This window comes from Vicia villosa, unplaced genomic scaffold (genome assembly GCF_029867415.1).
Source record: "Vicia villosa cultivar HV-30 ecotype Madison, WI unplaced genomic scaffold, Vvil1.0 ctg.000487F_1_1, whole genome shotgun sequence".
Taxonomy (NCBI): domain Eukaryota; kingdom Viridiplantae; phylum Streptophyta; class Magnoliopsida; order Fabales; family Fabaceae; genus Vicia; species Vicia villosa.
In genome coordinates this window covers 730,726-745,150 of record NW_026705236.1, presented here as the reverse complement: position 1 = coordinate 745,150, position 14,425 = coordinate 730,726, and the positions used below count along the sequence as shown (strand labels likewise).

The 14,425-nt window shown below is 33.2% G+C and overlaps 1 protein-coding gene across 1 annotated transcript; it reads right to left on the bottom strand.

Moving 5' to 3' along the window:
• Window positions 1–542: 542 nt before the first annotated feature.
• On the bottom strand, window positions 543–2,635 carry LOC131628861 (expansin-A4). Its single transcript, XM_058899667.1, has 3 exons — window positions 2,389–2,635; window positions 1,992–2,310; window positions 543–1,273 (listed from the first exon to the last, which is right to left on the bottom strand). The coding sequence occupies exons 1-3, from the start codon at window positions 2,558–2,560 to the stop codon at window positions 964–966; spliced, it is 801 nt and encodes a 266-aa protein (XP_058755650.1). The 5' UTR covers window positions 2,561–2,635; the 3' UTR covers window positions 543–963.
• Between the last annotated feature and the right edge of the window lie 11,790 nt (window positions 2,636–14,425).

The window sequence follows — 14,425 nt, the reverse complement described above, 5'->3', positions numbered from 1 at the left end:
TTTATATGTAGCCAATTCCCTTGATGGGAAAGACTCTCTATGTTTTCTTCCAGCAAATCATATACAAAACATTTCACCACCCGACATGAACAAACCTTAGAATGAATGATCGTAGTTGTTGCAGACAAAATTTTAAATCTCAATAGACATATAAATATAAGAGGAAAGTTTTTGTCAAATTTAACTTTAATTTTAATATTATGAAATCTAACAAATTATGAAGTTGAATTATTTAGAGTGTTGGTGATGGTCTGGTCAATGATCAAACAATTTAAATGAAAGTATTTTCCTTTTTATTTTAATCATCACATTTAAATATGAATTATTTAATCATGATTAAACAATTCACATAATGAATGCGTCAAAGACTAACTGCATGTAACCATTATCGGCTAATTATATACAGTAGAAGATATGTATTGTAAGTTAGAATAATACTTATCCAACATATACAATTTTAATTTAGTTAAACTTTGTCTAATTTAAAAAGTCAACTAGAGATAATAAAGTTTCATAAAAAAGAAAAAACACATTAGAGCATAAGTTATAAGCAAATGGTAATTAATATATTAGTAGTATATTACACCATCATCACCATTCTATAAAAATACAAATTAGCTGCGGGTCACTATTTTTATTAACCACTTCAGCATTTCCTACACTTCCTTTCACCCTTTTAGCTTTCGCTTTCCCTTTTCACTTCCAGTTAATAACCTCTCTAGTAGTAGCATACAAATTCAAAGTACAATCTTACTCTTGCACCTTCATTATATTAATATAATTATCATATCAAACCCTACCAATAACAAGAAAGACAAATCAACACCTAGTCACAATTAAATTGTCATTCTCTCTCTCTATCTTCATCTCATTCTCACCATGCATAAGTAAAAAAAAAAAAAAAAAAAAAACTAGAAATAGTAAAAAAAAACTTAGTTTGACCAAATTTTCTCAATGTCATCATTAGACTCTAAAATTTTTTCCAGTGAAAGTTTGACCAAATTGCCAGTTAGGAGGAGCAATATTCCATGAAGTTGAAGATCTACGGTCACTGCTTGAGACACGGAAAGACAGAGCCTGGCCCACCAAAACCGCGTTAGATTGCCAGTTCTGCCCCCAGTTTCGGCTCAGTGGCATCCACCCGGTTCGGGTTCCTTTCACGTACGCGCGCACGATATCACCAGCACCCGCCACGTTGCTAATAAGCACCAGGTTAAAGTAACGGAACCCATTCACGGTGAATCTTATTCCCCCGCGCTTTCTACATGGCACCCTGCGTAAATAACAAACAAGAACGTCACCACTTTTGACTTTTCACATCTCTAATCTTTTTCTTATTTTTACATATGCTATAGACTTTTTTTATAGTATATATACCCTACCATAATTAATATCAATTTCAACTTTTTTATGTACAGTCTATATCACTTATCTTAAATTAGTATCAAGTTTTTTTCATGGTTGAGTAGATGTGCATATTAAATAGGAATGGACGTAATTAAGAAAAATAATTATAAAGCAAAAACAAAACCGAAAGTAACTAAAAAGTTAGAAAGCATGAATTCAAAAGTACAATAACAAACCAGGAAAAAATGAACATCCTTAATGAACAAACAGTTCTATCATGCTATCACTTAACATCCTTATGCTATATTTGTATCATTAATTTAGTAAGAAAACAACGAAAAAGTTATACACCAATAGGAAGAAGATACGTGGGTAGTTTCTTGCAGGGGTTTCGTTACCTTACCCCACCTCATCAATCAGACACAGATCATGTGTGAACTGCAGAGTTTTTTCACATAACAAAAAGTCCAAAATGCCATCTATTTGACTCAAGCAACCATATACGGAAATGAATAATGTAACTAGGGTCAATACTGTAAGCTTCTTTTCCTTTTTTTCATTAACTCTAGCAGCATTAATTAAAAATTATAAATAAACAGAAACTCGCTTAGTCTCTAATTGTGCACAGATGAAATTGAACTAACCTGCGATAAGCAACGGGGACGATACCGGCGCGATACTCGGCAATCTTAAGAAACATAGGCATGGCGAGATCAAAATGAGGACGAGGAGGGTTACACCAACCGCCATTATCATTTGGAAGAGCGAAATTGGGAGGACAAAAGTTAGTTGCAGTGATTAAAATGGAAGGACTTCCTGAATGGCACCATTCTCTGTCGTTAGCACACTTTATCTCAAAACACGCACCACAGCTTAGACCACTGTTGAACAAAGCAGTGCTCAATGCCGCCGTGTTTACACCATAGCCCTGACTGTACAAATTTCCATAACCACATGCTCCTCCTAAACACCAATTTAACAAATTAACCCAACATAAATATTTATTTTAATGTTTAATTAGGTACATTGTACTGTACATACCCATTGTGCCGGAAGCATCAGATCCGCCGTAGAAAGTTGCGTGAGCAGTTTGCCATTCACCACCAGAGTAAATTCCTGGAATTCTAGCTTCAATGACCGACATTGTGTAGATGATGAAGGCAATGTAGAGGATTTTGGCCACCATGGTTGTTTCTAGGTTTTTGGCCACCATGGTAAAGTAAGAAACAGAGTAACCTAAGATTTATTGAGAGGTGAGAGTTGATTGGGGAGTGGGAGAGGGAGGGTCGAGTACTTATGGAGTGGGGAAGTGCTGTTTACAGCAACTTGCTTTTTAGGGGTAATTTTTGGAATTTTATTTTTTATATTTTTCATTTCTCATTATTAATTTAATGCTACTATTATCTAATTCAGTTAATAGTTACTTAGCTTAGTGCATGTTTGGTTTGGCTTTTGAAAAGGTCAAAAGCAATTCTAGAGTTGTAGAATCAATTCTGTGTGATTTTAAGATGTTTGGTTTGACAAAAGTAGAATTGATTCTGTCTCCAGAATTGATTCTACTTGAAGCTAGAATTTGTAGCTTCTGCCTCCAGAATTGATTCTGGATGATTTTTACACTGTAATTTATTATTCAATTCACTTTTACAAAAATGTATCCAAACATAAATCAATTCTGTTAAACTCAATTCTGTTAAACTCAATTCTGCTAGAATCAATTCTACCAAACTCAATTCTACTAGAATCAATTCTGTCCACCGTCAATCCAAAGACACCCTTAGTTACTCTCGTTTTGAACATGTAAACACCACTATCCAATTGTGTTCAGACGTGTACTCGTTTTACACTGTATTTCTTTGCGATTGCTATTAACGCTCTTAACAAGCGCGTTGTCTATCGAGAAGCCCTTTGCGTAATTCCCTTTGAGAATTTTTTGTTTTGTTTTTGCTGTTTACCACCATTTAAAAATAATAATAATAATAATATTATGAAGGTGCGTGATCTTCGAATTAGATACGGATGAAGTGATAAGAAAATAGAAAAAGAAACTTTAAAAGGGCAGATAATATTATATGAGAGGGACAAATTAATAAATGAAAGATTAAGTATTTAGCTTTAAGGTAGATAGACAAAAGTGTCCTTGGAAAATATTGCGTTTTATGATGAGGTTGGGTGACGTCAGAAAGCAAAACCTGGGGGTATAAGCGGGAAAAGGTGAATGCTCCTTCGTGTTGTAAGTGTATCGTAGAGTGGAGATTATTGAGAGAAGAAAAGTAAGAGTAAAAGAAAGCGACAGAAAAAAAGTTAAAGAAGAAAATGGGAGTGGTTAAAAGTTAAAACAACCTAAGATTTAAAGGGGCTGTTGAAGCGTGATTAGCGGGTGTAATTGAGGGAAGTAGAGTGGGGTCAACGATTTTAGTGATATTCTATTAAAAAATATTTGAATATATTTTAAGTTTATAATCGTTGTTTTATAGATAAAAAATTTATATCTTTGAAAAAATATTTGTGATAATGTTAATTATTCTAATTTTTAACTTTTAATATTTTAAAATTATTTATTTATAAGTATCGTGTTTACAACAATAATAAAAAATATATAAAAATTAATATTATTTGGGGTTGAATTCTAGATCAACATGTTCATTTAGTTCAATTAACAAAGACGAACTAGCTACTTCACTCCATAGTTTATTTTAAGGGGGAGTCGTTTCAAGTTTAAAAATAATATTTTCAGAAATAAATGACTAGGAACTAAGTATATCTATTTTTGTTAAAAGGTTAGAAAAAAATTATTCCTAGGTATAAACGTTCTTGGGAATGTGTATTGGTATAATTAGAGAGACATCGAAGGCAAGGTGAGTGACACACTTCAAGCCATTTGTCCTTCTTTAGTCACCATTGCACTAGTCTATTTTTTGTTTGTGCGCTCCTTGTCCAAATGTATCGTCATAGTATCTTGTTTCCTCGTCCATAACCCGTCATCGAGTGTACTACGTCAATAGACATTATATAGGAAGTCATGGGACTTAAACTTATCTCTTGGATTTCAGGGAATCAACCACCCATGCTTATAGTGGTTGCTAAATTATAGGAGACTCGGTTCAGACCCCTGGACTATAAATACATCAATATCATCACACTGAAGGGATAACCAATAACACCAAGGAATACACTTATACAATAGCTTCTCACCTTACATAAACTAACTCTCAATACCCTAACAACATTAAAGCCTCTGACAACCCTTGTCCATTATGTGTTGTCATGCTTAATGTACTTTTAGCGAGTATAATTGGTGCCCATCATAGGGTTCCACTAAAATTGACTTGGGTCACCCTCACGCCATTCAATAAGGTATTATCTTTGCACTCATCCCACATCATGGTGAACAAGAAGTCAACTACTCCGACCAACGAAGAGTCTGACAACGAGTAAAACGTCTTAAAGGACATGTGTGCCTCTATGGACGACCTTCATCGTCAAAGCCAAACCTGTGAAGATAATGTTCTTCATATTCAACAGAGCCAACAAGATAACGTTCTTTATTAGGAGAGATATGGGGCACCCGTCCCAGTGAACTTTAAACCATTGTCATTGGCTAAGTTCGACGGTGCAACGACTCGTATGAGTATGTGGCCTTCATCAACACTCAAATGACCATAGTTGGGGCACTTGTTTCTCTGAAGTGCAAGCTCTTGTCTAACATCTTTAGGGATGCAACTTTGAGATGGCATATGGGCCTTTCCAGGCTCTTCCTCATCAGCTATCAAAACTCGATGGAGAATCTAGTATACTAGTTTGTTTCAAGTAGACATCGAAAGCTGGCCACCACTAGTCTGTTCAACATGCGACAGGACCCATCATAATCATTGAGAGAATACCCTGCCAGCTTCAATGAATAAACGATCAAGCTAATCCATCAAAACCAAAAATTATTCGTATGATCATTTTAAAACGGTCTTAGGGAGGGACAATGAGTCTCTCACCCAAAGACTTGCAGCGTCGATAGCTGAAGTAGTGACAAGAGCAAAATGTTAAATTAAATGCGAGGAAAGTAACATTGAGAAGAAGGTCTTTCAACCATAATTTAAGTTCACAAAATAAATTATAAATCATATTAGGCATAAATGAACTTCCTTAGTCAAAACTAAGAATACTTCTCAATAAAAAAAATTAGGTTCACAAAATTGATTAAGACATCACAAGAATTAAATACGAGAATAAAAACTAAGGATTGGATAAATAAAATGGGAGTATGATCAAGAATAATACTTATATGTCATAATATAATAGAAATATAATCCCAACAAAATATAACTTAGCTAATCATGGTGATAGTAGCAATACCAAAGAAGTAGAAGTAGGACGACATCTAACTTTTGGTCTTTTATTTTATTTTATCTATTTATTTATGTCCATTTTTTGGTCTGGTTTATGACATAACCATTTTCATCTTTTCATTTTTATTATTATCATTTTTATTAATTAATTTAGTTTATTAGGTCTAAAAGTCCTTAAGAGTCCATTTTTTTAATTATTTAATTTTAGATTAAGTTAGGTCAGGTCTATTTCTCCTCAATTATTATTATTATTTATTTTTTAATTGAGTCATTCAAGAATCAGCTTTCTTTTCAATTATTAAATTTATTATTAAATTGAGTCGGGTCAAAGGGTCAAAGTCCAAGTCCCATTACCTCAGAAACCCTAATCCATACGTACCAAATCCAAACAAGATCAAAGATGCAAAAAATGAACAAAATCCAATCGTGCACAAATTGAATATATTTTTTATGGTGACTGATACAAATAATAGAGAGTTTAAACTAGACATTGAAAAGCCCAAAAAATCTAAGTTAATTGAATCAGATTACAAAAAAACCTAATCTTTCCTAACTTAACAAATCAAAAACAAATTTTAACCCTAATTCTAACCATATAAATAACAAACCTAATGAACAGAAAAGCTAGCCACGATTTACAAAGATAAACCCTAAACTTGTTGCTCTTCACATCGAAGAACAACACTAACCCTAAGATTTCTTGCATCCATTTCCAGCAATATCATCGCACCTCACATCAAACAAAAAGAAAAGAAGTTAGAAGGAGAAAGAAAACTTAAAAAGAAAAGATATTTTTACCTACGTGGATTATTTTCTCACCGAAGACAATATCCTCTCTCGTATGGTTGCCTTCTCTGTCTTTTACATGATGCATGCGTGTTTGTGATTGATTTTTTATTGTGTTTGGGTTGGTTTAATGCTCACTAACCTAGATCTATACTATTAAGGTTTGTTTTTTAAAGTTTTTTGCCTATGGTTTTGAGGGGTGAGTCTAAGTCAGGTGTGGCCTGATCTATAGTTTGGTTAAGAGTTTGGATTGTTTGGGCTAGGTTAAAAGTCTTTCAGGGTTTTGGTGGTTGTAGGTGGTTGGACAAGATGAAACTTCATCTTTTCCAGTGAGGTTTTAAGGAGGTTGAGACGGTGGTTATGGCTGACTCATGGTTAGGTTTAGGTTAGGGTTCTTGTTTAGGGTTAGGGTTCTAAGGGTTCGACATGTTGGGTGAGAATATTTAACACAAGTCAATCTAGAAGGGGGTTGAATAAACTAATTCCCTGTTAGACTTTTTCAAAAATAATTTTAGGTCCCATGTACGAAATTAGAGATTTTATAAAAATGTACTGAAGCATAACACATAATGAGAAATCTTGGAAGCGTCTCAATGAAATAATCCATATCAAATGATACATGATATTCTATATGCATTTGATTGATTCGAATGCAAGTCAATCACAAGACTACACAAGTAGCTTTTTAACAAAGCTATTTTGAAACACATAGCACATAGATTCTAATTAGACCTTATTGAAGTCATGATACGTCAAATAGATTGATACACCATAGACATACGCTTATACATTAAATCTCTATTAGAAATGTCTAACAGATGTGGTATACAATCAATGCAAACATGCAACGATGCAATTGTATGGTAGTTAATAATGATATATAGTGGTTCAGCTGTCGTCCTCGCATTTCCTACTCCACTCTTCAATAATGTTAAAATCATATGGAAATAATCACGATTTTACACTATTTTGATAAGTTTGATTACAACATTTTGATCATACGATAATCATCTCTATTGATGGAAACACTACAAACTGCTAACAAAAGTCAAGATCGTAAAAGGACGTTGATACAATAACCTTGTTATACACAATAATTCTGCGCCAATTATTTGAATGTGGTAATCCACCTGATTTTACTAATCTCTTGTCCAAGCTATCTTCATAGCCAAGCATTAATAGATAACTCCCAACTTTGTCTGTTAGCAATCTTTCTCCAACTTCACTAGGAATGGACAACTTCCATTCCCGCCTTACGGACAATTGATACTTAATCTCTCCAAAGTATTCCTTGGAGTATAATGGAAACTATATTCTTGGTGAATAATAACAAACACCAAACTGCATTCAAGAAACGATGCCTGCATCTGTTACTAACAACAAACTTCACATAAAAACATTAGTAACCCTAATGTTCCACTATTCTCCCTCGACACTCAATATTTATAGATGAAAGTACTCAATATGAGAACAAGAATAAGGAGGAAGATGACGAACAATTCTAGAGTATCTCACAATCTACAAACACAAGGTGTTAGTAAAGTATTTTAGATAAGGGTGAATGAAGAATACACACAAGTTTCTATCAAGTTTCTAGATGAATGTGCCTTAGGTTTGATTTTTATCAAGAAATTAATTAACCATGAACACATACAAGATTAATATACTCCCTCTCTCTAAATCACTCAAACACAACAACAAATTTCACAAGAACAAGATGCAACAAAAATGATTATTTACATCATGAATTCATGGTCAAGAAGTTGTAATGGTGAAGAAAAGAAAGAATCATGATGAAATTGATGGGCACACGGATAATAGAAGACTAAATCACATTTTGTCTATATGGGTATTACCATAGGTTTCACACTTGTTACTTTCATCAAAAGAAACAACTATTTAAATATGAGATGGAAATTGGAATTTTCAACACGTGATTTGAATCAAGAAGGATTTATGATTTGAATTAATATGGGAAGGCCATAAAAGGGGTATTTTCAAAGCTCATGATTCAAATCATGGATAACACGTGATTTAGATCAAGTGAGGTTGTGATTCGAATTAAGAAGAAAATGTGATTCGAATAAATGTTTAAAAAACTATTTCCAATTTTCAAAGGTGAATGATTCGAATAAGAAATAACACATGATTCAAATCAAATACTAAAACATCCAAATTTAAAAGGTTTTAACTTGTGATTCAAGTTGTGGTTGTGGAAATGACAAAATAGTAATTACATTGGCTCAAAATGGAAATCCTAATCAAGAATAAAGAGAATATCATTATTGAAATGTGGAGGGTTCTGAGTGGTACAATCTAATGAAAATAGTCGAAGCCATTATGCACGAATTCAAATGATAAAAAGAGTACAAGCACACTAATAGAATACATTCAGATTACAAATATGCAATACTATCAATCAATAATTAAAGTAACAGATACATTAAAACACAAATACTTAAAGCACATAAAAAATACCACAAGATACTTTGTGCTTTCACGACCTAGGGTTCTAAGGCTTGCATGAAGGCGATGATGGGTTTGGCTTCAGGTTTGGTGGTGTGAGGGTTTAGGTGGTGGTACTGGTGGCATCCTATTAGTGAGGCATTTTTCAGTGAGGTTTTAGGTGGCAATTTTCTAGAGATAAAGGAGAGAATTTGGGATAGAGAGAGAGAGAGAGATGAGTAAAATGAAATGGATATGAAGAAGACCCACTTAAATACCCCTCAGGGCACTCATAGTGTGAAGTCAAGACTCTCCATCCAATGTGTTTTCATGAAGACAAAGTAAAAATTAAATGATCATGTAAAAAAGTATGGAAAAAGCTTCAAGTACATTTTTTCAATTCAAGTGTTCAAGACTCATCATGTGTGAAAGCTAGCATCAAATAACTTAAGGCTTTTACCTCGAAGACTAGCATGGATCTTGATTGATTAATATAGAACCATGAATTTATGTTGATAAACTTAGTGCTTAATTAATCTCCAAAAAATCACTTGCACGCATTGGTCATTTGTGTTCAATATCACTTTCAAATATATTTTTTTCTTCATGTTTGAACCATGTTAAATCATTTTCAAATATAATTTTTGTATTGCGTTTGAACCATGTTAAATCACTTTCAAATATAATTTATTGACTTGGATAAATCAATAGATGTTGCATTAGGTTGGTTCAAATTTCCATTTTTTTCAAACATTCAATTTTTGGTAAATTGTGGCATTTTGACTGGCCATAACAGCACAAAAACCGCAACAATTTACAACATTCTGAAACAATATTTCTAAATTTGAAATTTGAAAAATGTTGCAAACTTGTTAAGTCAAGTGACCGTTCTAACTACCTTAAGAAGTAGTGTACAAAATTTAAAATTATGTTTTTTTCATGAATCATTGTTATTTTAAACTATTGCAAACCTTCATGAAAATGTCTAAAACTTTACCATGTTTCATAGAGGTATTGTGCCCTTATAAATACACGAAATTTCAAATTATAAATCACCTATTCCATTGCAAATTAACATCATATTATTCACTCAAAATTTCAAACAAGTGTTTTATTCTTAATACTTCATTAAAAATTTTCTGCACGTATTTTAATAACATTCCAGAAAATTCATATCATTCTCATACACACTTGAGAACTATATTCTCATCAACTTTATTTACTCAAAATAATTTCTTAATTTGGTTGTAATTCCTTATTGTCCATGATTGTTGGAAATAAGATAGTAGAAAGGAAATGATTATTTTCTCGTTCTACTTGTTTGGTTTGTTCCTTGTTGTCCAGGATTGTTGGAAGCAAGAGAGTTGAGTTCGAGAGGATTGTTCTTATTTCAATTTGGGTAATTACAAGAGGATTGTTCTTGGTGATTGTGTTGGTCTTGTATAAGTCCTAACAATAGTAAAATCTCTTTCGTGTTGAAAGGGGATTGGAGTACTCTCAGATTGTGAGGGGAACTAGAATACATCCTTGTGTTATTTACTTTTTCGCATTTACTGCTTTCACAAATCATAACCAGAAAAGAAAGTAACACATCTCAAAACTCTAGCACCAAACTAGAAAAATAAGAAAAACTTGAATCTCAAAACCATAATTTTTTAAGGTACCTAATTCACCCCCTCTTAGGCGCACTCTTGAACTTACACATGAAGGTGTGAAGAAAACACAAGAAAAGGGGGTTTGAATTGGGTTTTTCACTTTTTGATACATTCTCGTTTCTAAACATGGTTATGTTAAGTGATGTTTTAAAAAAAGTGCGGAAGCATAAATAGTAATGTAAAGCATAAGAGTAAAGAACACATGATATATCATGGTTCACTTGAGAAATCCTCAAGCTAGTCCAATCCATCCTACCAAGGTGATTTCGCCTTGAACTCAAGGTCTTAATCAACTATAACCAAACTGATTAAAATTTGACGGGCAACCTCCGGTGACTGAAAACCTTGCACGGGAAACCGCCGGTGACTGACAACCTTGCACGGGCAACCGCCGGTGACTGCTCCTGACCTAATCGGTCCTTTGAGGAACACAATATCTTCCTAAATCTTCTGACCAACAGGTCCTTTAGAATAATTGTAAAAGATCTCCCTAAAGCTTCTGAGCAACTGATCCTTTAGAAGGAACAAATAACTATTTGTTTTTCACAATGTTTGTTTACAATAAAAGCTTTTACACAAGAAAATGTAAACACAATTAAGTACATCGGAAGATCCTAATACACACTAAGAATATTACATTGTATTGTAGCGTGATGTGTGGTATTTTTTCTTCAAGTAGCTTCTTCACGGACAACAGCCCAAAGCACTTAAATTTCTTACATTTTCTTCTTTTTAAGCTTATGATAACTTTGTTGATTTTGATGTTGAAAAGAGAAGAATGTCTTCGTCTTGATTCTTTTGAGAACATTTTGGACAACAACCCTTGTTCTTCATACTTTAATGATCACCTCAGAGCACAATATTCATATTGTGGATTTGTAATTGAAAAGCTTAAATGATCCTCTTATAATCAACAACATGATGCAAAAGCCATTTGAAGACAATTGTTCTTGTTGTTGTTCTACTATTTGTTAGTTTGGTTATATTCTGATAATGACAACACCAACAATAATAAAGTATATGATCTTATTATTTTATAGCCAAAGAAAATAGAGCTGTTGAAGAGCAGCTGGCTATTGAAAAAAAAGAGTCGTTACACAATGATTTAGAATAGTACCGTTTGTTTGTCCTTTTCCATACATCAAGCTAATGGAGAGGTAGTGGGATAAAGCTTATATGTATTGTGTACTTATCATTGTTAACGGTAACATTTGTCTTCTCATCTTCAGAGACTTCTGATGGTTAAATGTTGAAGCATGAGTATAGTTGTTACACTTGAGTCTTCACATGATTAAGTCTTCAGAACTTGTTTGCTTCTTCAATATGCTTACGACTTATGTCCCACATAGTAACTCGTATAAGATCTTCAGCGCACATCTTGATAGTGTTTGTTTGATCTATTAACTTCGATAAACATGTTCTTGCACAGAAACAAACATCAGAACACAAAATAGTTCTTTCACAAATACTCCATTGTTATCATCAATACTCAGAGATATATTGCAGAACCAAATTTTGTTCTTACTACACATAGCATCCTCACACGTAGCCCCATGATGGCCATTCAATTAGCTTACTTTTACTCCTATCAGGAATTCACATACACACTATGCGCTCATTATTGACTTGTGATCAGGACTATTCATCATGTTTACTTCCTTCACCAATCAAATCCAACACTCTTCATTTAATCAAGTTGACTCGCTTGTGAACTGATTTGATGGTCCTAATGGAGAGTCAACGTAGACTCTCTTGAGTTGACCTCTCATTTGCCAGCCTTGGACCTGACTCAATTTCTTTTTACACTACCTTTGTTTTACCGACCCAACACAATTTACACCCTCTGGCCATGCACTTTTTTTTTTATTTTCCAATTTTGTTTTTATCTTCACCTTATTTTTATCTCTTTTTACTTTTATTAACGTTTGTTGTTTTTATTTCCATTTTATGTAGTTTTTTAATTTAATTACCTTATCTTATTGATTTGATTAATTTATTTTATTAGGTTAATTGGTTTTAGTTAATCTAGTTTTAATATATTTTGAATTAATTTAGTTTATTTTAGTCTTCTAAAATATTAAAATACAAAAACATGCATTTAAATTTCCTCATCATTCAATTGAAAATAGTTCATCACTTGTACATAATCAAAACTACTTTTTATAGTCCAATTAAGTTTAACATTTTTACAAATAATTAGAGGGGTGGATGTACATCCACACTTTCCTTGAATAACTGATTGGTTGGCGTATACCGTATCGTTTGGTCATTCAAATTAAAATACCTTAAAATCAAATCAACACACCAAATCAATCATTTTCCGCCTTCGTGCATCAAAATCACTTTCTTAACTTAAAAACAACCAACACATACTTATTTTCTATCCTGAACTACGACGCTCTGAATTTTCCATTGCACCTGGGAATACGTATGTACACGATTTTGAAATCTTTACGAGCACACTAAAAAAAACTATTTGTTTCATTCATATAACTCATTTCCAGTAAATAAAATAAAGGCAAGCATTAAGAAAGAAACAAACATTTAGGCAGACATTCAAACCTAGCTATCTGAAAGGTTCCCGTTGAGTACAATGAATGTGTGGGGTAATAATTTCTTCCCCTCGCATAACCAACCCACAAACGCGTATTTGGTTTCGATGACCATCTTATCCTCCTTTCTTAGGGTTTTATCGTTATTTTTCCTTTCCTTAGGAATAAATAAAATTCGGTAGCAACTATGTGTCTATTTCCAGAGTTTAGACTATTTTTGCATAGCGATAGATGCATGCAAACTTTCTTGTTCGGGACACAAGTTGGGGTGTTCGTGGGCTGGTTTGGTTCAATTTCAAGAGAATATGATGTCCAAACTGATAAAAAATATATGATTAGTTTATGTTGAATTTGCATATTTTTGCGATAAAGCCCAAACTGAACCAAATTGAGGAACATCGAGTTGGTTTGGGGTTGGATTGAGATAATACATTACAAATAAATGTGCAAAAATGATTTTAAACAATATCTATTTTAAATCAAATAATTTTTCATAATGATATAAAATCCCTAATTTGTTCGTTTCTACGTATAGCTTTTGAATATCACAAATGGTGTTTCATTTTTTCTTCTTGAAGTTGAATACCGTATACTACTTTCCATGACAATGATGATATAAATTATACGAATTAAATATGGTTGATCTAGGTAGATAGGCTCGTAGGTAGAATTTTAGAAATATATTGCCCAAACCAATTAACATCATATTTCATTGGTTTTGTTCGATTTTTGCCCGAACTAAAAAATGTTCAACCTAAATACAATGGTTTAGTTTGGATTACGGTTTGATTTGGATTTTCTCGAACTAATGAACACCCTTAGACACAAGGCTCTAAGATGATGTCTTCTTCGTCATTGGTGTTTGAAAAATCCAACTCCTCCATGCATTTCGACTCATAGCCCAACACCTCTTTGCTAAAAGAGTTGACGTGAAGTACCATTATAACCTTAACAGAACCTGATGAAGAAGACACCGAATCAGTGTCACTATTTAGAGAATCACTATTAAAAATCATGTCGAATACTTCCCTAGCCACGAAATCCTAATCCACCTTTCTAGTGAAACATTTCGATATTTTTGCACACTGTTTCCTCAACTCATACCTCTCAGCCACGTTGACAGGTGAGATCATCGCCCATTTATCGTCACACTCACAAATTATGGCCGTGAAGAAAAAAATAAATAAATGGTCGAATAGAAAATAAAAAAAGCCTTCACCGTACCTGAGTAAACGATAGAGAAGGCTTCGGGCTTCGACATTTAAAAGGAAAATCGAAAAAAAAATTCAAGGGTTTTGGA

Coding starts and splice junctions, on each gene's coding strand:
- LOC131628861 (XM_058899667.1), bottom strand. CDS start 2,560: ATGGTGGCCAAAAACCTAGAAACAACCATGGTGGCCAAAATCCTCTAC. Junction 2,311..2,388: donor TGATGCTTCCGGCACAATGG/GTATGTACAGTA, acceptor ATTGGTGTTTAG/GAGGAGCATGTGGTTATGGA. Junction 1,274..1,991: donor GTCCCCGTTGCTTATCGCAG/GTTAGTTCAATT, acceptor TTATTTACGCAG/GGTGCCATGTAGAAAGCGCG.